The sequence below is a fragment of the Hemiscyllium ocellatum genome, chromosome 25 (genome assembly GCF_020745735.1).
Source record: "Hemiscyllium ocellatum isolate sHemOce1 chromosome 25, sHemOce1.pat.X.cur, whole genome shotgun sequence".
Lineage (NCBI taxonomy): Eukaryota > Metazoa > Chordata > Chondrichthyes > Orectolobiformes > Hemiscylliidae > Hemiscyllium > Hemiscyllium ocellatum.
In genome coordinates, this window is record NC_083425.1 from 15,728,742 (window position 1) to 15,754,980 (window position 26,239).

The 26,239-nt window shown below is 38.2% G+C and overlaps 1 protein-coding gene across 1 annotated transcript; it reads right to left on the reverse strand.

Annotated features, from left to right (window-relative positions):
* cant1a (calcium activated nucleotidase 1a) lies at positions 1–26,077 on the reverse strand. The gene is made up of 4 exons (XM_060844862.1): positions 25,982–26,077; positions 11,351–12,007; positions 10,302–10,505; positions 1–7,676 (listed from the first exon to the last, which is right to left on the reverse strand). Exons 2-4 carry the CDS (start codon positions 11,982–11,984, stop codon positions 7,306–7,308), a joined length of 1,209 nt encoding a protein of 402 aa, XP_060700845.1. The 5' UTR covers positions 11,985–12,007; positions 25,982–26,077; the 3' UTR covers positions 1–7,305.
* Between the last annotated feature and the right edge of the window lie 162 nt (positions 26,078–26,239).

A 26,239-nucleotide genomic window follows, 5' to 3' on the forward strand; every position in this document is an offset into this window, starting at 1 on the left:
TTATTTATTAATATTATGGTGTTGTTCACATTTTATTGATTTTCATTAAAGGGAATGGACAGATTTAGAGCCAGTATCAAAAATATGAAGACAGTGTAAGATTTTACTGGTATTTGAAGTTAGCCTTTTGATACGGAACCTGACCAATGGAACTGGCACGTGACTTACAGATACATCCCACGTGAAAGCAGCGAATCAAATTTTAACACAGCTTGAGAACATAGTACTACACTGACTGTGACAATTCCAAACATCTTGGTTCAGACCTTGTACTTCATGGCAATTATAAACATCAAAAGAGCTGATTTTATAAGTAAAAACACTCCATTTATGAATTTGAGCTGTTTTAACACATGAAAAATGCCATTTAATAGAAACAGTTACTGCAATTAATACAAGTTTGAGAAAATTCTGCAATCATGTCCAACATAAAATACACCAAAATGCACTTATGAACACTGCATAAGCTTTACCTAATATACTGAATGTTAAGGTACCCATGTTCGTGCACCGTTTGTTCAATCCTACTGCCTAATTGGGTCCCGAATTGTGATACCAAAGTTACCGACAGCTGTTAATATAACGCCATTAAAAATTAAGCAGAGATACTCTATCCAAAAAACTTAATTTCCAAAAATCTAACAAGGGGCATTAATTACATAACTGATTGGTTGGGATCTTAATATTCAGCCAAATTGACAGTGTGATGCATAAAGAGATAGGTGCAAAACAGCAAAGAAAATTCAGTTGAGTCAAGATACTTAAGACAAAAATTATACAAGGAAAAATAGACTTGTTCATGTCACTTCTGATTACTGGCTGGATATCTCAATAATGTATGAAATGTAACAGCCAGTTTACACACATTCCCACAGAAAAGAGTGTAATATTGTGATATATTTTTTGTGACTTTAATTGAAGGATAAATTTGGCTAAGAAATCAGCTACAACTTCCTTTTGCACTGTGCCATGGTTTCATTTACATCCTCCAGAACAGAGAGCTGCTTTCAACTTTGGTTTAAAGGATCACCCAAAAGACAGCATCTGCAAAAGGGCAGCACTTCTTCTGCTATGCACTGAAATGTCAGTCAGGGATCTTGTCCTTAAACACTGGAACCCAGAACCTCTGAACGAATCTTACTCGTGACACTGTGGAAAAAGTCTTCAGGCCTCAGTTCCTAATATAATGTGGCACGGTGACTCAATGGCTCGCACTGCTGCCTCACAGTGCTAGGGATCTGGGTTTGATTCCACCCTCAGATGATTGTGTTGAGTTTGCACCTTCTCCCTGTGTGTTTGTGTGGATTTCCAGTTGTGTGTGTGCTCCAGTTTCTTCCCACAGTCCAAAGATGTGCAACTTAGGTAGATTACCCATACTGTTCAGGGATTTTGTAGGTTAGGTGTGTTAGCCATGAGAAATGCAGAGTTACAGGGTAGGAGGATGGGTCTGTGTGGGATGCACTTTGGAAGGCTAGTGTGGGCTCGTTGGGATGAAGGGCCTGTTTCCACACTGTAGAGAGCCTGTGTATAGGTTACTGGTCTTTCTCTATAAGTTCCCACAGGTAAAGGTTGTTTGCTGTTTGAAAATACTTATTCAAGTGATTGTTTAGAAACAAATCTGTTATTAAATTGACTTTTGATTGCTTAAGTCTTAACTTGATTCAACAAGGTCAAATTGAACTTGTTCTGCCTGTCTGGATAGAAAAGTAATCAAGGATGCATATGACTGTCATAAATAGCAAGTGCTGTCTTCATAAGTTTTATTTATCCAAAAGTCAACAAAGAAAGCTATTGAAAGCTATCAAAAGAAACAGAGAAGAAAATATAGCTGGGTGTAAAATGAGTCAAAATTCTTCATTGCCCATTTAATGCTATTGTCAAATTTACTGCATCCTTAATGAGTCACTGTAAACACACCTCAGTAGAGAAAAGTACAGCAACGTGCAATGACATCGTCAGACACTTTGGAGAGGTTTTGGGTATGGGTTTTCTGCTGTCACCAAGACAACACAATGCAATAGATCTACCAATGATGTACTGACTTAGAACTCACAAGGAACAGTACAGATTAACTTTTCTAATATTACATTGATATCATTAACAGGTGTAACCTGTTTAATGCCACGCATTACGATTAAATTATTGTAATATATATGGATTCTGAAAATCATCAGAATCCAAATCACTGACAAAAATCACTGCAAAAACAGGGCTGACTTTAACCATATTTGTTATGACAAGAGCTGGCAATCGGACAATAATGGGCCTCAAAGTCATCCAAATTGTCACGAGTCACCAAGTTCCTTCCAGGCAGATCTTGTCTGCTCCGTGCTGACTATCCACCTGGATGAGCCAGTGGAATTTAAATGAGGCCCCAGAATTGAGATAACTTGGGTTTTAATGCTGGAGCAGTGGGTGTTTCTAATTTAGAATACTACCCACTCGGACAAAATTTCACAGTGTTACGATGGCATGTATACATCCTTACAATTTAGGTAATATGACAATCCTTGGAAGCTTTGGTAGGAGCAGAGTCATAGTTAGGTCAGTCCTAGGCTGTAATCCTGCTGTTAACAAATTTTGATTTGGTCAGTAATTGGTACTCTCATGCTGGATTATGTAGCAATCTAAAGAGAGCTAAATAGTTAATTCTTAGCTGTGGATATATTGTCAGATGGAGGAGTACATGCTAGATGCTCTTCTGCTACTAAGGGCAACAATGCATGGGCCCCAAACTCTGGATTTTACTCCCTCCACGTCTCTGCGTCGCTGCCTCAGTTTTCTTAAGTCAAACTGTAAAACCTCTCTCTTTGACTGAGCACTTTGGTCATCTGATTTAATATTTTCTGTTAATGGCTGGATGTTATACTTTGTAACGCTTTTGTGAAATGTCATGGGACATTTCATTCCTTTAAAAAGGTATAGATGAGCTGTTATTATTAGGGGTTTGCTCTGACAACACTACGAAACTGTACATTTTACAAACTGAATCAGGACAGGTACTTTTTGATGCCCAAAGGGATGTTTAGTCGAATCATGAAGAATAATCTTAACGAGAAGTGCTGCAAGGCTATTGTTCTCGTCAGTAGGAAGCACAAGCCACTTAAAAGGAAAGGCACAGTGTGCACTCTGCAGCGACCAGCTGATAGCACCCCTCAGGGAACATGGGAAATTAGCTCGCACCAAAACAGGCTGGTTGCCAGAGCCTGGCAGGGTAGACTAGTTCCTTCGAAAGGCTGACAACTTTTTAATTTTGTTTTTGTTCATCCAGGAGAACATTTTCTGAGCAGTCCTGTAAGGGCTGTTGGTTAGGCTGCTTGCTACCCCGTTATAATGGGGGATCCTAGATAGTTAAATCTCTACCCAGTTGTAGCAAGCAGCCTAACCACCAGCCCTTATAGGACTGCTCAGAAATTGTAAGCAGGATTCTGTGTAGGTCATGCAGCTGGACAACTAGTCTAGCACCACAGTCACTAATAGTACTATGCTCATTTTAGTAGGTGATTCTATAATAAACAGAATCATTCCAAATCTGGAATAGTTATCCTTAGAAGAAAGGAGATTAAAAAGAGCACTACTTTTGAATTTTAATTTGGGATTTCTAGCATCTGTATTTTTAGTTTTTCTCTTTCAAAGAGAGTTTTAAGAGAGTGTTCAAAATTATCATTGTTTCCAGTAAGGAAGGAGAAACATTTTCAATTAGTCAGTAGTGTGTGGTTACAATAGACAAAAGAAAGATGAGATTTTTTTTTGATGCAGCAGCTTCTGATCTGAAATGCACAATCAGAAGCAAATTCAATAAACTTAAAAGATAGGATTGCATATATTCTTGAAAATGACTATGTAAGGCTATGGTTTAAGAGAATAATAGTTCTGTTGATCGGCTGACAGAGGAATAATGGCTGAATGACCTCTGTGTTCTGTAAGATTCTGGCATAACTATGCTCAGTACAGTAGATGAATGTTCAAGCTTCTAACACCATATGGTACTTGCAAAAGACAAACACACCAACCAGTATATCTTTTCGGTTCTCTACAAGTACATGAAAGACTGTAAAAAGGAATAACCCAGACAACAGAAGTTGCTTGGTCTGCCTGTAATTACAGGCTATTCAAACTAAATCAAGAAAAGCAACAATATATGGACTTCAGTAAGGCATTTGACAAGGTTCCCCATGGAAGACTGGTTAGCAAGGTTAGATCTCATGGAATACAGGGAGAACTAGCCATTTGGATACAGAACTGGCTCAAAGGTAGAAGACAGAGGGTGGTGGTGGAGGGTTGTTTTTCTGATTGGAGGCCTGTGACCAGTGGATCAGTGCTGAGTCCACTACTTTTCATCATTTACATAAATGATTTGGATGTGGACATAGGAGGTATTGTTAATAAGTATGCAGATGACACCAAATTTGGAGGTGTAGCAGACAGCAAAGAAGATTACCTCAGATTACAACAGGATCTTGATCAGATGGGCCAATGGGCTGAGGAGTGGCAGATGGAGTTTAATTTAGATAAATGCGAGGTGCTGCATTTTGGGAAAGCAAATCTTAGCAGGATCTATCCACTTAATGGTAAGATCCTAGGGAGTGTTGCTGAACAAAGAGACCTTGGAATGCAGGTTCATAACTCCTTGAGAAGTTCAAATGAGCTTGACAGAGACAGGTGTCACAGGGAACAGAACTAAGGATCTCCTGTTTACCAGGGAGGTGTTTTAACCAACTAAGCCACAGCAGCACAGAGTTGCAGGTAGATAGGATAGTGAAGGTGGTGTTTGGTATGCTTTCCTTTATTGGTCAGAGCATTGAGTGGCAGAGTTGGGAGGTCATGTTGCAGGTGTATAGGACATTGGTTAGGCCACTGTTGGAATATTGCATGCAATTCTGGTCTCCTTCCTATCGGAAAGATGTTGTGAAACTTGAAAGGGTTCAGAAAAGATTTACAAGGATGTTGCTAGGGTTGGAGGATTTGAGCTATACGGAGAGGCTGAATAGGTGGGGCTGTTTTTCCTGGAGCGTCGAAGGCTGAGGGGTGACCTCATAGAGGCTTATAAAATAATGAGGGGCATTGGTAGGATAAATAGACAAAGTATTTTCCCTGGGGTTAGGGAGTCCAGAACTAGAGAACATAGGTTTAGGGTGAAAGGGAAAAGATATAAAAGGGACCTAAGGGGCAACGTTTTCACCCAGAGCGTGATGCGTGTCAGGAATGAGCTGCCAGAAGAAGTGGTGGAGGCTGATACAATTACAACATTTAAAAGGAATCTGGATGGATATATGAATAGGAAGGGTTTAAAAAGAGATATGGGCCACGTGCTGGCAAACGGGACTAGATTAGGTTGGGATATCTGGTCGGCATGGACGAGTTGGATCGAAGGGTCTGTTTCCGTGCTGTATATCTCTATAACTCTATAATAAATAAGTATTTTAAAATAAATTATTTACAATATTAAAGACATAAGATTTAATTTCCTATGACCAAAACCATTATCCAGATCACAAAGGTGAAAATGAAAATGGAGCAGGAAAGTAAATTTCAAAAGATATGGAAGTCAAGATACAGAAGTAAGATTCAATCTTGTTTCTCGTGAATGGAACTGGTACACTACAGATCATATATCTGGTGTAATTACTTAACTAGACCAAAACTAATCTCCAACAACTCCATGTAAATTCTGGATTATGGGACAAGGAGTTACAAAGGCAAAATCCTTTGCAAGCTTCCTGGTTAAATGAACAACGTACAAAATCTTGAAGCCGTTGCAGTTCTGTTGAAGGTTTTAGATATCCATGATTTTCAGAAGTATTGTCTATACATTTGAGTGATGTCATTGACTAAATGCTTATTTTATTGTCCTTAGTACATTCTTCTTCCACTACTTCCAATTTAGCACTAGAACAACCTGCAGATGATACCAGACATCAGAATTTCTTTTAAAAATCTAGTTTCTATGTGCCTTTTTCTGCCCCATGGTGATTAATCTTTTCCCAAAAGATATGCAAAAGATGATTCTACATGGATATGGTTTACACTGTGTGTATAATCAATAATCCAGATGCAAATTTCACTCAAAATTGCATTATTTTCCAAAGTGAAGCTAAGTTCAAGTGTCCACTCCTTTGTTGCAAAATCAAAAATATAACCTTGCATTTTAAACAAATCCTTTATATATCGGAGTAGTAACCTAGTGCAGTTTGATTAACATGATTGAAAATGTCCTCATCACAAAAAAACATTTTAAATACATTTTTACTTCACCATCTGTAAATAAAACACATTGTAGTAGATGAAAATGGCTTAAAAAAAACCTAGTCAGATCCATATACCAGCTTCATTGGCACACTCTAGAAAATTAACAATTTAATCTTTAAAATCTTTTTATAATCATGTACATTACTACCCCGTGCCGAGAAAATAAATGTTTTATACGGCTTCCTCACAGGGCTGAAAATGGACACAGTTCACAGAAACTTGTCACTGTGATTAATTTGAACCTGGACTCATACCAGCTTTGTGGTCAGGGATGGCTTCCAATGCGATTTACTTTAGTCAGGGCAAAGTCATGGAAATTCAATTCATGCTGAATGCAACTTTTGCTTGAAGTTCAGCAATCCTTTGCACAAGTTTGTCCAATTTTTAATGAATTGAGCCAGAAAAACCAGAGCAACCCAGCAGGAATTGCACACCACAGTCCTTGGCAATTGTCTGTTCCCTCAAAACAAAGCTCTACAATTGCACCTCTGAGGAAGAAGTACTCACGCATGCAGCACAATTAATTGATGCTTAAAGACCACTTGTGCCAGTCGAGTTTGAGATATCTTTTTTAAAAAATCAGTGATGTCGACCAAATTCTTTCCTGGTAATGACTTGAATATCCTATCGCTGTGAGATGGCCAGTTTCCAACTGTCAAGTTCTAAGCTATGCAAATTCAGTAATTACAAAGTCAACAAGTTCACAAACTGAACCAGTATTGATTTAATTTAAAAAAAAGACATGCACATTTTCTTGATTGATTGCAGACTTTACACCACATAAGCATGAATCAACATCCCAAGTAAATGTTCAGCAATTCCAGCAAAATTAGCTTTTGAAGAAAAAAGCAGAGGAAAGTGAGATTCTTGCAATACCTTGTATTCAGTTTTTGACATGTAAACATAGAAGAGGGTATTACAAAAAAAACACTACTTCAGATTAATGGCAACGAAGAACCATTTTAAGTGATATACCAATTTGGGAATCTGCCCTTCTAAAAATTCTTGAAAACAGTAGTACTTAAATTCAGGTCTGTGCATTGACCGTGACATGACTTATATAAATTCTATCCCTTCGTATTTTATATCCCCAACTTTTGTTTCATCTAAAAGAAAGCGTCCGTCTAAAGTAAAAGCCATTATATAAGTTGCTATTTTCCCATTATCTTCCTCCGATTTCAGCGACACAATGATTTGATCGTCTGTATCTGGAATAAACTTAAAGGAAGAGAATCCATGAGTCGGATTAACCACTCCAATCTTGCTCACCAAGATCTCCTTAAAATCTTGAGTACATTTAAGAATGAGATTTGTTCCTTTGTGCTCATCGTCTTTTTCATTGTATCGCTCACTGCTTGCTCGCCGTGGCAGGAAGAACCAGCGCTGCAGTCGATCACTCCAGGCCGCAGATTCATGAATGAGGTATCCTAAGTAATAACACAAAGGTTTAATTTTCAGACATGGTAATTCATATCAAAAATACTTAGTTAAAAAATCACATAACACCAGGTTATAGTCCAACAGGTTTAATTGTAAGCACTAGCTTTCAGAGCGCTGCTGATGAAGGAACAGCACTCCAAAAGCTAGTGCTTCCAATTAAACCTGTTGGACTACAACCTGGCGTTGTGTGATTTTTACCTATGTATACCCCAATCCAACACCGGCATTTCCATATCACAAATACTTAATAATATTCAAGCAATCTCCCTGCCACAGGAAACATGTTGTGAAACTTGAAAGGAATCAGAAAAGATTTACAAGGATGTTCCTGACATTGGAATGTTTGAGTTGGAAGAGAGGCTGAATAGCCTGGGATTCTTTTCCCGGTGCATTAGAGGCTGAAGGATGGCCTTATGGAGGTTTATAAAATCATAACAGGAATGGAAAGGGTGACTAGGTAAGGATTTTCCCCAGGGTAAGGGAGTCCAAAAATAAAGAGGGCATGGGTTTAACGTGAGAGGGGAAAGATTTAAAAGGGACTTAAAGGGCAACAAATTCACACAGAAAATGGTGCGTGTATGGAATGAGCTGCCAGAGAAAGTGGTGGAGGTTGGTACAATTACAACATTTAAAAGGAATCTGGATGGGAATATGAATAGGAATGGTTTAGAGGGATGTGGCCAAATGCTGGCAAATGGGACTCGGTCAAATTGGGATGTGTGGGTGGCGTGGATAAGTTGGACCAAAGGGTCTGTTTCCATGCTGTACGTCTCCATGACTCCCATAAAGAACTTGCTGAACTGTACTTGACATGGTAAATAAAAATGTTTCTCTTATTAATAAGATGGCACATGGAACTCTTAAAAAGCAAAGGTATCATGCTATAAGGCAACCAGTTTTTTGAAAGCACTCTCGTGACTTCAGATATGTGATAATAGCCCAAAAATAACAAAACTACCAAGAATTCTATTTTCAAATCTTGGTTAGCCAAAGGAAAAAAAAACATAAATTACATTGTAATTCTAATTAATAGTGTTTATTTGGAATGCTGTGGATATGTAATGCTGGTGACAAAGGCAGCATCAAGTATAGTGTAAGTGACCCTTTGGAGATGGTCTGAAGCTATAATTTTGATAGTTTAAATTAAAACTATGGCGTTAATCTGCTCCTGTAGCATACCCTTCCCTGATGAATATACAACATGATCACAAATGAATGGCATTGACAAGGTGCATTTGACAACATGAAAGGTGATAACCACCACCAGTATTAGTTGTTGGCTCTTAATTGCAATAGTTGAAGCTATTTAAAGTAATGTAGTAATCAGTAAAACAAATTGTTTTCACTTATTCAGTTCACTGGTGTAATTTCAAAGTGGTCAATCAACTAATTGATACAATTACGAGTTGGTTATCCTCTTCTGTTAACTGTATTAACCAGTTCCAGGAGTATTGTATCATACAACTTTAAATTGCACATTTCAGTATGAAACAGTAAAGCCAAGGCATTTAGTTTTCAAAGTATATGTGACAATAATTCCAAGGCAAGTAATGCCAATGGCTTTACTTGACAAAACAAACTGCAGTGAATGTTATAATTTGCGAAAATCATAATCTGATTCTGAAGTACAATCAAAGAGAGGTAATGTGTTGTTAGTGATAGGATTTACTAATATTTCATCAAACAAAACAAATTGCTGTGATGAAAACCAGTAGCCCTGGCAACCTAGGATGCCAGAGATCTAAAGATGGAAGTTATAATCTTGAGGGCTCCAGTGAAAATTTCTATCAATGTGGTGAAATAGAAGTTTGACAATATTACAAAAAAAAATGAAATGTAACTAAGATTTTTTGGAAAATAAAGACGTGAACAATAAATCATCACATTTTTACACTTACTTTTCCTCCTGACTTTGAGAGCCTTGGAATAATAATAGGTTTTAAAGGAAGCTTTCAAAAAGGAACATTTAGTAAATACTAATCATTATATTATAAAGTTGAACAATCCAGCATATGGAAGTATTTACAGGGGGAGGAGATGATCTCAACAGAGCCAAAATGGAGCTGGACTGCAGAGACTATTGCCAGTGAACAATGAGCTATCTTCAGAGATAGTTCAGGGACTAGATTGGGTTGGGATATCTGGTCAGCATGGACGAGTTGGACCGCAGGATCTGTTTCCATGCTGTACATCTTTGTGATTCTATTCCAACTACATTTCCTCAAATGATCATGCAAAGCAACCTAATCCAGAGCTCCCTGGATAAAGAGGAGATAGAAATTAAGCTGAGGAAAAAAATATGCAAATGACAGCTGTCAGGTAAAAAAATACAACTGATCCAAACTGAATACAAAGTTCTCAGAAAGCAATTGAAAAAGCAAATAAGAAACACAAAGAGTAAATACAGAAAAAGAATGGCAGCTAATGTAACGGGGAATCCTAAAGTCTTCAACAGACACAAATGGTAAAACGGTGGTAAAAGGGATAGAGTAGGGCTGATTAGGGACCAAATATTTACACATGGAGAAAGAGGAAATGGATATTTATCGATAATAGAAATTTTCCTCATGTAAAAGCAGTTATTCATTTTTCTTACTTCAGACGTTTCTTACCTGGGGCTTTAATTCCAGCAGCTGTGCGGAGTGCATTGTAGTGAGACACCCAATTTTCATGATTTACATCACCTTTGTAACCAATAACTTTCACCCACTCTGGATTTTCATTGACTACCTCTCCTGTGGTGGTAGTCCATTCCTTACCGAGTCCACCCACATAAAGGTGCTCGTCTTTTACTGCCAACCATTCAGCTTTGAAACCTTAAGGAACAGCAGAACAAATGTAGAATCATAGCAAAGGTACTCCACAAGTAATGTTCTGGATTAAGAGTATACATCTGAAGCATCAGCTAACTCCTTTGCTTTACAGATTCTTGTGAATATTCTGTTTTTGTTTAAGATATATACATGGCTGCACTGAGATAATTCAGTAAAACAGAATTTAATTAAAAATATAACTTCTATTATCCAGGGGTGGTATCCTGAGTTCGAAGATACACTCATGTTATCTGCCTGAAGCAGCTGTGGAGTTCTGCAATCCTTGAAGCTCCCACCACTGATCCCACAGTATTATTGTTACACAACTGCAGATTTTCTTTCAATATTTTTAACCGATCTACCTCTAACAGTGGTATATTAAAATACCCAAGGAGGAATAACTCCTCTTTCCTCCATATTACTTTCATGTTGTATGAGAAATAATTTTGGTCCCAATGGTATGTATACAACTTCAATATGTTGTGGAAGTAATTCTAGGAGACAACCAGAGTATGAGAGGAAAAAAAAAGCACCTCCATACACTCATGGTAACATTTCAAAGTCCAGGGCTAGTTGTATCGGCAATGTCAATAAACTGGGACCAGATCATCTTCCCATCCTCTCAGAAGGAACTAAACTGTCAATAATTTTAGTTCAACACACAGGAAATAAAAACCTATGTTAAATAGTACAGCAGTAAGTTCTTCATTTCTCCACCATCATATCTCAATATGTTTGTTAAGACTCCATGTTAAGTGAGATTCATAGCAATTGACAAATTATAACAATCCATAAGACTAGCAGAAATTATTAGTGCAAATTATTGATAAAATAAATTACTTTGGTACCTTTCTCAACAGTTCCATCTCCATCTGATAGAATTACCCAAGGGACTGCCTTATCACCATCAATATCATATACGACACCTGTCCTATCATCCACAGTGTAAAGCTTTCCATTAAATGCTATGAGTTCCGACAATTCCATGCCACGTCCTTTTTCTGACAAATGTGTTTTGAGAATGGATTCATTTTTGTCCCATTCGAGAGTTACTTTGTCACCACTGTTTGATAATATCAAGTAGCCTTTCTTTAAGTAACTAAACCAAGTGTCACTGTTCAATTTCTTCTTTGAGTTAGTGTCAAGGTCAGCAATCAGCCCAATACGGTATCGGATGCCTTCCAGGGTCTTCTGTGGGGGTGAAAGTGGGTACGTGTCATTGTATCTGTCCTTTGGAAAATTATCAATCGGCCAGTTGTGGGTATTTCGTGGATAAGGGCTATTTGGGGAACCTTTGTGAAAATACAGCATGTAGAATATGAAAAGAACTATGATTGCTGCAAGTATAGTCTTCCATTTCAGGTGAAAACGTGAATCTCTTGAATTTGTCATGGACGCTATAACCGGAAGACCACCAATGGATATGTGAAGGGAGTTCATAGAATCATTTCCATTGGATAAACCATATAGATATACCGACATGAAGCTAGAGCAGAAGCAGAAACCTGTATGAAGGAAAAATAAGGTTAAGCAAAATTCAGAAAAACTTCTTAATCACATAATGAAAGACAATCAAAAGTACAAAGAATTTCTGCATAATGGTTATAAAAGGTGATAATTCTATATCATTTCTTCACATGTATGGTATCAAGCAAAAACAGATGACTTTGATTTGATAATTATTGTAACTTCAATGTTAATATACTACTTGTACAATAATTAGCATGACTCAACACCACAAAGTGCAGATCTTTACCACTTAAAGCAAGTCAACAACGAAACATAATGTTTACCCAAAGAGAAGCAACTCTTCAGTGACTTACAAATAACCTAAAAAGCTTCAAAGTTTTTTTGAAATAGAAGCAAAGCCCAAAAAAATCTACTTAAATGGAAACGTTGTCTTGAGTTTTAGCTCTGACCTTTCACAAATTTTCTCAAAAGTTTGATTGATAAGATTAGTTAAACATTCTTCTTTTTTTGTTCCACTTATTCCTTCTCCCACGGTAATTGATTTAGCACAACAAAAATAAAATTGAGTGCATCACTTCAGTGGTTTGCACAATTTATGTTGATTTCATGCAACGTGGGCATTGCTGCCTGGTCAGCATTTATTGCCTATCCCTTGCTGCCCTTGAGAAGGTGCTGATGAGCTATCTTCTTGAAATGTTGAAGTCATTTTTGATATTTGATGAGAGAATCCCAGCACTTAGTTTAAGTGACACTGAAGGAACAGTGATGGAGTGTAGCTTGGAGGGGAGTACAGAGGTAATGGTATTCAGATGAATCTGTTGACCGTGACCTTCCAAAGGGCAGTGGGCATGGGTTTGGAAGGTGCTATCTAAGGTGTTGAAATTCTGTACTGTATCTTGTAAATGATAACACAAATACTACTAAACATTAGTGGTGGAGGAAGTGGATGTGGTGACAACCAAATTGTCTGTTTTGTCCTTGATGATGTCAAGCTTCTTGAATGTTGTTGGAGCTGCACTCATCTAGCCAGGTTGGGATTAATCCATCACATTCCTGAATAGTGCCTTCATACTCCTGACATGAGCCTTGTAGATGGTGGATAGGCATCAGGAGAGAAGTTACCACAGTATTTCCAGTCTCTGACCTGCTCTTGTAGCCATAGTATTTATATGGTCAGTCCGGTTCAGTTTCTCATAGAATCCCTACAGTGCAAAAAACAAGCTCATCGACTCTGTATTGATCCCCCGAAGAGCATCCCACCCAGACCCACCTCCCAACCTTCCTCATAACTCTGCATTTCACCATGGTTAATCCACCTAACCTGCACATCCCTGGACACCATGGGGCAATTTAGCATGGCCAATCTCCCTAACTTGCACAATTTGTACTGTGGGAGGAAACTGGAGCACCTGGCAGAAATCCATGCTGACAACGTGCAAACTCAAACACATTCACCCAAGGTTGGAATCGCAGGCTGTGACGCAATAGTGCTAACCAGTGCTCTGATCAATGGTAACTCCAGAATGTTGAATACTAGGGAGTCATCAATGGTGATGTCATTGAATGTCAAGGGGTGAAAGTGAGATTTTCTCTTGTCGGACTTGGTCATTGCCTGGCATTTGAGTGGCGTGAGAGTTGTTTGCCATTGACTGTCCAAGACTGAATATTATTAAGGTCTTGCCGTATTTGAGCACTGACTGCTTCAGTCATGAATAGTGAACATTGCACAATCATCCACAAACATCCCCACTTCTGACCTTATGGAAGAGGGAAGGCCATTGATGGGCCATCTGAAGATACTTGGGCCAAGGATACTGCCCTGAGGAACATCTCATAGATGCACAGTTTTGATTTGTTGAAAGTTATCCCATTTAGCATGGTGATAGTGCTACATTAACATGATGCCTCATATCCTCTATGTGAAGATGGGACTTTACCTCCACAGTTTTGGTGTGGTCGTCACTCTTACTGATACTGACATGGAAGGTTGAAGTTAACTGTCCTTTCCCCTTGTTGGGTCTTTTGCGAGCTGCCACAGACCAGGTCTCACAGTCAGCTCAAGGTATCGATGAGCTAAATCAATACTAGTACTGCCATATCGTTCTTGGTGATGGACATTGAAGTCACTAACTTAAGAGAAGAATCTGCATCCTGACCAACCAGAGGGGAGATAGTCAATGAAAATCAGCAGGATGTTTCCTTTCCTTTGCTTGACCTAATGCCATGAAATGTAATGGGGTCTAGAGTCAATGTTGAGAACTCCCGGGTTGGAGGTGTAGTGGACAGCGAAGAAGGTTACGTCAGATCACAACAGGATCTTGATCAGATGGGCCAATGGGTTGAGAAGTGGCAGATGGACTTTAATTTAGATAAATGTGAGGTTGGGACAGCAAACACAAAGTCCTAGGGAGTGTTGCTGAACAAAGACACCTTGGAGTGCAGGTTCATAGCTCCTTCAAAGTGGAGTCGCAGGTAGATAGGATAGTGAAGAAGGCATTTGATATGCTTTCTTTTATTGGTCAGAGTGTTGAGTAAAGGAGTTGGGAGGTCATGTTGCAGCTGTACAGGACATTGGTTAGGCCACTGTTGGAATACTGTGTGCAATTCTGGTCTCCTCCTATCAGAAAGATGTTGTGAAACTTGAAAGGGTTCAAAAAAGATTTGCAAAGATATTGCCAGGGTCAGAGGATTTGAGATATAGGGAGAAGTTGAATAGGCTAGGGCTGTTTTCCCTGGAGCGTCGGAGGCTGAGGGGTGACCTTTAAGAGGTTTACAAAATTATGAGGGACATGGATAGGATAAATAGACAAAGTCTTTTCCCTGGGATTGGGGAGTCCAGAACTAGAGGGCATAGGTTTAGGGTGAGAGGGGAAAGATATAAAAGAGACCTACGGGGCAATTTTTCCACTCAGAGTGTATGAAATGAGCTGCCAGAAGAAGTGGTGGAGGCTAGTACAATTGCAATATTTAAAAGGCATTTGGATAGGTATATGAATAGGAAGGGTTTGGAGGGATACGGGCCGGGTGCTGGCAGGTGAGACTAGATTGGTTTGGGATATATGGTCGGCATGGATGAGTTGGACCGAAGGGTCTGTTTCCGTGCTGTACATCTTTATGACTGTATGATTGCTCCTTTCCAAATGATCACACAGTGTTGTCACCTTTTGTCTGGCCAGTGGGGCAGGACATATCCGGAGATGGTGATGGGGTTATCTGGGGCATTGAGTGTAAAGCTATGATTCCCTGAGTTTGGCTATATCAGGTTGTTGCTAGACTAATCTATGAGCGAGTTGCCAATTTTGGTACCAGCCCCTGATGTTGCCAAGGAAGACATTACAGGGCTTAGTTTGCATCGTCATTTCTGGTGCCTTAGTTGGTGCCAGGCAATCTGTCTGATTTCATTCCTTTGTTGAGATTTATTAGCGATTGATACAACTAAACTTTCCTTCTCTAAAGGACGTAAATGAACCAGATGGGTTTTTACGATAATCAATTATTTCATGCACATCATTTAAGACTAGATTTTTTAAAAATTTGAATATAAGTCTTCAGAACAATACCTGGATTACTTTTCAATGACAATAGCATCCCTTTGTGTACATTTCACATATAAATGATAATGGTCATGAAACTGAACTCTGGGGCAGGCAGAGGACACCACTTCACTCTGACCGCTTTGTGACATTAACCCACTGATCAGTTCTTTCCTCTAATCTTTCATTCATAACCAATTTTGCCCTGAGTACCTAGAGTTTTAAATTTAAAGATATAGAGGAAAAACTATTAAGTTATTTTAGGTACTTTTATTATAAATGTATTGTTTACAGCAGTGAACTGGAATTCATAGTGTCTTGGGTCATACACCATGGAACAGATCTATTGGTCCAAATTGTCTGCGTCGACTAGACATATGATCTGGTCCCATTTGCCAGTATTTGGCCCATATCCTTCTAAACCCTTCCTGTTTATGTACCCATCCAGATACCTCTCAAATGTTGGAATTGTACCCACCTCCACAACTTCCTCTGATAGTTCATTCCATACACACACCACCCTCTGCATGAAAATGTTTCCCCTCAGATCCTTTTTAAATCCTTCCCCTCTCACCGTAAACCTATGCCATCTAGTTTTGGACTCCCACCTGAGGAAAAATACCTTGTCTTTACTCCCTATCCATGTCCTTGTGATTTTATAAACCTCGATAAGGACACCCCTCAATCTCAATTGCTCCAGGTAAAAAGCGTCAGCATATTGAGCCTCTTCCTATAACTCCACCCCTCCAGTCCCAGCAACATGCTTATCAATCTTTTCTGCACCCTCTCAAATTTATCAACATCCTTCCTATAGAAGGGTGACCAGAATTGTACGCAGCAATCTAAAAGTGGCCCATCAATGTCCTGTACAGCCGCAATATGATGCCTCAACTGCTGTGCCTTTCCAGCACCACTCTAATCTTGTTATACTCAATGTTCTGATGAATGAAGGCAAGCTTTCTTCACCACCTCATCTACCTGTAACTCACTTCCAAGTAACTACACACCTTCACCCCTTTCTACGGCAATACTTTCTCAGTCCCTAAGTTGTCATTTAATGAAATCTAGTGAGTTGGGATAGCTGTTTACTAAGTTGTTGTTTGGATAATCCTGAATATTGCATTCAATAATCTCCAAATCATTCCTGCAAAAAGTTTCAGTTATTTTGCATGGAAAATTATTAGGTTACATGCATTTGTTTTGTCACTCTTTTTTTGAATATGGCCATTGTGATAGCCTGATTATAATCTACTAGCACTTTCGTAGTGGTAACTGAGTTCATCATAATGATTATCAGTATATTCTAAATTTTCATTATAGTCTCAATATTTTCATTTAAATTCCATGTAAAGATATATAATGTGTATGTTGAGACACACTCTTTTCAGCAAACTGTTATTCATAGCATCTCCAATGAATACTTGAGAAAGCAGTCCATTCAGAATACTCATTATCAGTTACTTACCAGATTCAAATCAAATTGCATCTTTTAGAACTTTTACTTCCATTCTTGCTACTGTGGAACTGTCAGCTTTTACTGTTTCGTTCTACATTTACAGTTTTTTCAGTGTCTTAATTCTTATGATCAAGTTTTTTTTATACATTTCTACATATTTTTATATTCATCCCAGTGTGTCTCTTCTTATTTTTCACTCAAGGATTTGTAGAGGTGACTTTTTCCACTATTTCATTTTTGATTTGCTTGTCACCCATTTGGGATCATACTTATTTCATCTCAGCTTAATTGATGTATACTTGCGCTAAATGTGAAGTATTATTTCATTAAAAAGTGTCCCATTGCTTTATACTTAAATATTGACAATTTGTCCCCTCAACTCCAATTACCTCAATTACCTACTCACCCAAACTAATTTATACTCGTAAAATAACAAACTTGGATCCCAGTTTCTGACATAATTGGGTCCCAGATTATATCAAAATCGATTGCTCTGAGGCTCATGTCACAGGGTGCTATTATATCCACTTTGGTTCTGAACCATGATCAGTGTCATTTAGAAATGGGTTAAAGATGGATAGTCATTGCATTGATCAGCATCCACTGGCGTCGACCCACTTAGGTTTCCCAACGTTTCCATATTAAATAAGACTTTTTCATAACAATTAACTAGCCTGTTCCACATTCAAAATGGAGATCTCAAGCTAATGACAGTAATTCTTTCCGTTGCTTATTTCATTCTAATCAGACCAACTTCATTTACCTCCTGGTTGTTGTTGAGATATGGTCAGTTGCTTTTGTTTCCTTCTGAGCATTCAATTTCCCCAAATGGTGTAACAGATTCTATCCTACGGGCTCGTCTATATATGGAGATGTTGCCATCATATTCATAAATGTTGTGCAATGGCTTTTAGTTATTTTGTCCTATTTCTACTACTTCGACTGTTCATATAAAAATGTTGATTCGTGGAGAACTAAGGATATATTTCTGTTCCTTTCAAGTATAAACAGAATTCTTTGAAGTAGTAATTTATTCTCAAATGATCATAGCGATGCCCTATTTTCATTTCCAATAATTAGGTAAATGGTTTTATTTATCTTTGAAGTTTTCGTGCATTAGACTGTTGGAAACCTTAAGCTTACACAAGTTGTGGAATAACCAATTGAAGCTCAGTCACTCAAACAAAACGTTATTAAGTTTCAGATTCAAAACTGAGTTTTGCAATGAAACCTGATGGAGGTTTTTATCGGAAGTAATTATTCTTCAAGACATTCTTTGTCACTTACAAAGTCTACTTGTTTCTTTGAAATATTCCTTAAATTCATTCAATATTGTGCAATGATTTGGAGATGCTGGAGTTGGACTGGTGTTGGGTGATTTGTAATATTCTGCAAGTTCGCCTCTGGATCCACATTCATGTCAGAAAATTAAACTAGAGATTTTTTCCTATCAGTCCAGCGCAGTGACTTCCTCACCTGCAGTACCTTAAACTTTAATATTCTCACTCTTGTGTTTAAATTTGACCAAGCCCCACCTCTCTCAATCACTTCCTGGAGCTCTACAAACATCTCACACCCATTCAACATTCTTTAGAATCTGGACCATTGTGCATCCATCCAACTCTTTGTCCCCTTCATTATTGATTGTACCTATTGCCACTTTGACCCAAAGGAGCAGTATTGACTGTCACTACTTTATGAAAGGCATTATTTTAATCTAATTACAATACTCAAATCAGTCATAAAAAAAGATTGCTATAGTTGACGCAATTTTCCGTGAACAGGACATAGGTCATCAATTGCACAATGAGTAGAACCTATCAAACTTGTCCAGCTGCTTCTTCAACATGCCAATATAAATACAGTTCATATTCCACTGGGTGGGGTTCCCGCAATAAATTTAACTTTTTCCAAGTGTGATTAAAGTCACGGATCTCATTGTAGGCTACATTAGGAAATATTAATGTGCTCCATTGTTTTGAATAACAAGGATAACAAAATTTTCATAAATGTTTTAGAATTCCTGGACATGTACTTTCTACTTCTGCTTGGGGGCTGAAGAACAGGGAATGGAAAATGTTGAGGTCAAAAGGCACTGGTATGGTGCTGCTGTTCAAAAATCAGAATTGTCCAACAAAATTACCATAACAACTAACTTTGGTCCTCACTCTGAAAACTGATGATTACAAACAATATTTAATCATTGCAACTCAAATTCATGTAAAACTTGCTATGCTGCTACTTTTTCACAATGTATTCTTTGTGATCCTGTGTTAGCACACTGAGATCCCAGTATACTTCAAAATGTTTCCATTATACACGTAAATTTAGGAAAAGTTCTGTAGAACATGGAGTAACTTATAACCCTAACCAGCATTTACAATGAAGACAACACTAAAATATGTTCAAATACTTTAATGTAAAAATATGGTATTCAATGATTGTATAATTTAATCAAAATATTGCTTTGCAATATTTAATTTTATCTCGCAATCACAAAGGGTTTAGATCTGGCATACAGAAAAGACTTTGCCTTTTTGAGCTGGTGTCAAGTTTCCATTCTTTTATAAGCCAAGCTTATCAGATTCTTGTTCTGTTTTCTAATTTATGGTGTAATTAGAAAAATGAAACAACTTTAAGGATTAGATACCCAAGAGAACCTCACCAAAGCCCCACCATTTATTTAGGATAAATTAGTTTTATGATAGTTTTACATAAATTTGCAATTAAAGGAAATATTACAATAATTACTATGTATGGCTGTTCAGGGCCACAGGATATCATGACTCAACTTAGATTGATTAGTCTTGGCATCAGAGGATTAATATATGAAAAACGGTATTTAAGATGATGTGTTCCTGATAAACTCAAGACCTTAGTTTCTAAAAACTTAAAGGTGCTTGAGAATCAGAGGCACATACGCTTAGACAAGCAGTGCCTTGAGATCTAAACAAACTAACTACAGATCGAACCCATATGTGGCTGTTTGCCAGAGGGGTATCAACTTATTGAAAAACGCACTTCAGCAGACTGCATCTGCCTACAAATAAGACACAGATTTCTCAAACACCACATTTACCCAAAAACAAGTAATAAAAGAGCCCATTATTCAGTACTCCTGCAGGATTTCAGCTTCAGCAGCTGAAACTTGCTTTACATTGATGTTATTTCTTTTCCCAAATAAATGCTTTAGTTGTAAGGTCTATGCTTCTCCCTCTACCTTAAGTTTGATCAGAAACTTACTTTGCAAAGTTCACATAAGCAAATCTTCAGTCTAACTGTCCCTGTTCACAAGGCATTTTATATGCTATATTGTACAGATATATCTTTATATCAATTGAATTTTAGAATTTACAGTTGTACATATTTACTAAAATATATTTATTCAGAGAAAACCAACTAATGAATGATTCATTTACTGGTTACACTATTGGTTCAATTATACAACATATAGGACAGAAAATTACAGCTAGTTTCATCTTTAGGTGCTGCACTGTCACCATTCTGCTAGTATTATGTAGTAAAATATAAGCAAAGTAAGCCTTATCAAATAGAAATAGAAAATGTTAGAAAAACTCAGAAGATTACGCAGCATCTGCATAGGAGACAGGAATGGAGTTAATGCTTTGTTTCCATGATGTTTCACCGAAATATTAACTCTCTTTCTCCCTCTACATATTATTTTCTGTGCTGATTTCAGATTTCCAGCATCAACAGTTTCTGCACGCCAATTCAGACTTTTTAAAAAAGTCATCAATTGAGGGTCCTGATTTGAACCAAAAGCTTGCAATATGGTTGCTTGATATTACTGATTGACAGCACTCTGGAGAAAAGGCATTACTGAAACCATAGCCTGAAAGTCACTAAGAGTAGTGTTACTGCATAATATTCCAACAGAAGACACACTATCATGAGAAGCATTAACACTTTATTTTCAAGGGACTGATGTCTCCACTAAATTGACATAAAAAGGCTAAGCATTCACAAAGTAACTTACTTCACTGCAGATTCTTAAATTACGGAATACAATTTTCAAAGCAATTAATTAATTTCTCAATGAAATGTTGCAAACTTCTAACCATGGGATTAAACGTAGAAAAAAGAAACCTTTTGATAGTCCTTAGCTACAGATAAATTAAAACAATGAGAGAGGTCTCATGGAATGATTATGTAGTGAAGAACAGACGTCATAATGCAGCATTCCATCAAGCCTTTCACAGTAATGATACATTAAACATCAGCAGCAACCAATCTCCTTAGATGAAACTAAGTTGACAAACTCCATTTCCTGCAAACAATGCCTCCAAATAAACCAACTGGACTATAACCTGATGTTGTGCTTTTAACTTTGTCCTGCAAATAGAGATTTTTCTTGTAAACGTTCACTCCTACACTGCCTGACTGATTAGGATCACGTGCAGGTTTTGCAATACTTACTAATCTTCTAGATTAGAGTGGTGCTGGAAAAGCACAGCAGTTCAGGCAGCATCCGAGGAGCAGGAAAATTGATGTTTCGGGCAAAAGCCCTTCATCAGGAATAGACATTCCGGATGAAGGGCTTTTGCCCGAAACGTTAATTTTCCTGCTCCTCGGATGCTGCCTGAACTGCTGTGCTTTTTCAGCACCACTCTAATCTAGAATCTGGTTTCCAGCATCTGCAGTCCTTGTTTTTACCTGGTCTAATCTTCCAGCTTGACTGGCATCCTACCCATCACCAATGAAATCTAGCAGCAATGTAAGACATCTATAAGATATAGTGCAGCATCTTGCCAAGGCTTTTTTGACAGCAATTTCCAAACATCCAACACTGATAAAAATAAGGTCTGCTGGCACACCATCACCTGCAAATCCTCCTCCAAGTCATATAACATTATAATATTAAAATACATTATAATTTCTGCACTGTCACCGGGTTACAGTTTTAGAACTCCTTCCCTAATATTTGGACCAGAGCAATTCATGGTAGCAGCTCTATATCACCTTCTCAAGGACAATAAATGCTGGCTTTACCAGCGAAGCTCACGTTCTATGAAAGAACCAAAATAATTTCCATCATCCTGCTTATTCAGTCTGGATTCTCCCAGTTTGGTTTACACGTCTAATTTTCTGCAGCAGTCACTATCTCCTATTTGCCTAATTACTTAGATGGCATTGAGCTAGCAAAAAAAAATACAAAAACGGATGTTTCTATCCATTTGTTTGTCTGTCACCTGCCAAAGGTGTCCACTTTGAGTAAAAGGTTCACATATCTGCAGCCATTCCCAGTCTTCACAAAAAGCAAAGGAAGTCAGTAGTTTTGAATTGGGGCCTGACTCTGTACTTTTGCATAAAGTCATGGGTTATATCGGTGGTTGCAAAAAATTGGATTTGTTCTGGTTGGATCCGACCAATAAATTGTCATAGCTAACTGTGGAGGAACAAGTTTGTAAAAATACTTGTCAGAGGACTTGTCAGTTCTTTACATTCCACAGTTGCCACTCCACAAAACTATAACTAAAAACATTGTACGCTGGGAAAAGATTGATTAGCATTAAATTATTAAGAATCAAATAAATCAAACAATAAGTAGTACATAAAAGGAAGAGAGTAGCCAAAGTAAACATTGATCGCTTAGCGGATGAGTGTATGGAATTAAAATTGGAATACAGGGAATAGCAGAGAAGTTAAACAAACATTTTGCAAATGTGTGTTGAGGGTGCTAATAATAGCAGAATATCTGCACAAAAGGGAGAAACTTAAAACAATTTTCAGTGGAGAAAACGTACTCGACAAACTAATACAGCAGAACCTCGATTATCCAAAGGACATGGACGGAGAGTATTTTGTTCAGTTAATTGAATTCAGGATAATCGAATAACATAGTTTAGCCAAGCATCGGGGTCTTGCGATCTTGTCAGGTAATCCGACATTTCGATAATCGAATGCCGGATCATTGAGGTTCCAAAATATCGGGTTGCTAGGATCTCAAAAGAGTAGCTGTAGAGACAATGGATTCCTAGGTTGCAATCTTCCAAAAGTCCCTAGATCCTAGAAAGGTCCCAGTATTTTGGTAAATAGAAAATAATGTTGTTATTTAAGTAAGGATGGAGACAGAAAGCAAAAATACGATAGGCCAACAGACTATCGTTCAATTTTTTGAATCTTTTATTAAATAATAGGACATATTAAAAAAGTATAATCTAATCAAGTTGAGTCTATGCATTTTATGAAAAGGAGACGGTGTTTGAAAAATTGACCAAGGTTCTTTCAGGATGCAACAAGTAGGATGGATAAAGTGGAAGCAGTAGGTGGGCACTTGGACTTCCAAAAAGTATTCAAAAAAGGTGTCACAGAAAGTTACTATTTAACATAAGAGCTCATGCTCTTGGGGTGATATATTAATATAGGCTAAGAATCAGTTAACTAACAGGAAACAGGAAGTCAGGCTAACTGGACAATTTTCAAGCTGGCCAATTGCAAATAGTGGGTGCAAAAGCAACCAGTACTGGAAACTGGGTTATTTAGAATCTGCATTGACAATCTAAAGAGACCAACCTACCAAAGTACAAAGATAGGTGGTAATGCAAGTTGTGTGGAGGACACAAAGAATTTGATAGGATTGGTAAGCAGGTGAATGAGTGGAAAAATTGGCAACCCTTTGGCAATAATACACATCCCCTACCCCCAAAGTCAGGCTTCAAGGACCTCAACTCAGCTATGTCTCTACTGGTAGCACTCTGGCCTCTGAATCACTCAATGCTACATTGAAGTCCTACTCCAGACACAAAAATCAAAGCAGACATTCCAGTGCAGTGTTGAGGGAGTGCTGCACTGTTAAATGTAGTATGTGGAGAAGCTTTAGTGGTACATTGGTAGTGTCCCTACCTTTGAGCCAGGAAGCCTGGGTTCAAGTTCCACCTGCTCTACAGGTACGTAATAACATGTCAAAGCAGATCTCAAAGATTAGAAAATATCTATAAATCAATTGGTTAAGCACTATTAAATTACAATCATATCAAAATCTTGTTTTAATTCCCTCTTATAAAATGAATTACAATCACCTTTTTCCTAATGGATATCAGTAGACATTTAAACTGCAATAGAAAAACTGATGAAACTTTAGCAAGAAATTTGGCAATCACTGTTAATATGCACTTATATCTACCCCAAAGCTGGGTGGAGAAAGGCAGGATTAGTTGTTCATCAACATAATCATTTTATAATTGGTAGGTATTGAAAAATGTTCACATTTCAGAATCCTCATAGAAGCAGAGTTAAAGTTACAATATTTTACAATAGTGACATAAATAATGATCATAGCCTAATTATAGTACTACTCATGCAATCCTCTCAATCAGTTTTTCATTTTGCTCTGCTGCAGATTTTGATTCAAGTCCTGAACCAACTTAAACATCAGTAAGCAATGTGTAACCTCTCTTAGCTATCTAAAATTCAGGTTTTGCATTGCATACAGCAGGCGGAGCTGCTTATCAAGCTTACTTAAAATGTCAAGGGATAGGCTGGCTTAGTAAATTTAAATAAATGAATGATGGTGAACAAAACAGATTAGAACAGAAGCCCTGTTGAAGAGAAGAGCAGAACTCCTTCAAGAAAGAGATATGTTTGGTTAAACACTAAACAATAAAAAAAACTGTGGATGCTGGAAATTAGAAACAAATATCAGAACTCAATTGAAGAAGAGTCACTAGATCTGAAACATTAAATTTGCTTTCTCTCCACAGATGCTGCCAGACCTGAGTTTTTCCAGCACTTTTTTTGGTTCAAACATAGCAATATTTCTGCTGGAGTTCAAATTTATCTTGGTTAGCATTGTAGACCAGAGAATATTTGACTGACTGCCCGTTATGGATATTTTTAAATCAACTTGTTCAGGCATGTTATGACACACCTCTAGAGCAGGTGAATCTTGAACTCAGGTCTTCTGACATCTGACCCAAAGGTTGGGACACTACCATAAAAGCGATGGACAACCTATTATACAGTACTAATGATTCATTCCACAGCATGCAATGAAATCGAAGACTGCTTGTTTTGTGCCCCCTCCTAGGACTAATTTTGATCTGTCAAAATTTATTGGTACTGAATTTTAATTCTATATTTGGTGTGCACCTGCCTGATTGGGGAGGAGGGGTAGGGAACAATGAATACAAAAATGAATAGAGTTATCAAGTTTCATTCCAGACAGCCCAAGGCTGCTGTCAGTGAAGGAAATCAACAATTACCAGGCTAAAACAGCCACTAACACTCCCACAGGCCACAAGAGGTTGGCAAAAAAAAAATTGTCAGTGGCACCCACAATCCAAAACTATAAACCAGTAAGTTTATCAATTAAATAGCCACGAGTCATTGTCATCATCAGTTTTAATTTTATTTTTGTTTGGTGTAAATTTCTGTATATTTAAATATATGTAAACTTGTGGAGCTATGACCACAGAACCACAATATGAACGATTTTAAATTTGCAAACACACGTCCAAGTCTTGCACCACAGTCCTGACTATTCTAGTCGGAGGACATACCTGTGGTAATGTTCAATTGAAAAAAAAACAGGTTTAATAACTAAACGAAATCCTACTCTCAATAAATGCCAAAGAACACGGATTGCAGAAAGACTGCAGGTTATTGGGGATGAGTGGGAAGTTTATGTCAAACAGTATAAGATTGGGTACAGCTCCATGGCACAAATTTGCAGGAACTGAGGGATATAAAAACAATTGACCATCACATTGCCTCAGCTTTGATAGATCACCTCATATTCCTGTGATTTCGCATATTTCGCCCTGCAAGCAGGGACAGTTTTAATTTGCAGCTGAACTTCCTGATTAATGCAGCAGCCCTGTGCCACTGGCAGGGCATGCCCTGGGTGCCCAGGGGGGACGGGTGCTCCTCACTCCCATTGCCCTTGGCAACGCCGGCCTGGGCAAAGGGGAGTAGGTGCCGTGATCCCCAATCTTTACCCTGTTGTTCCCCGCCGATTACAGGAAGAAGGGAGGGAAACGAGAAAGCTGAGTGAAACTCACCGATCTGGCGTCGTCGCTTCAACCCCTTCGCTCCCGCATTCCGGTACGGTAACTGACACACCAGGCGATCACTCACCTGTGAACTTCCGCCGGGAGACAGCAACCCCGCCCCCCTCCCCAGCCAGCGAAGAGCGCAGGCGCCGCCAGATCGCAGCCGAATACGCAGGCGCCAGCCAACTGGCCGCTCCGTTTTTCCTTCTTCCCCCAAAGTGAGCCAAGGCCAGCCCCTCCTCTCGACCACATGCGCTTGCGTCACTT

Coding starts and splice junctions, on each gene's coding strand:
- cant1a (XM_060844862.1), bottom strand. CDS start 11,984: ATGTCGGTATATCTATATGGTTTATCCAATGGAAATGATTCTATGAAC. Junction 10,506..11,350: donor AGATGGAACTGTTGAGAAAG/GTACCAAAGTAA, acceptor CTGTTCCTTAAG/GTTTCAAAGCTGAATGGTTG. Junction 7,677..10,301: donor TGCTGGAATTAAAGCCCCAG/GTAAGAAACGTC, acceptor GTTATTACTTAG/GATACCTCATTCATGAATCT.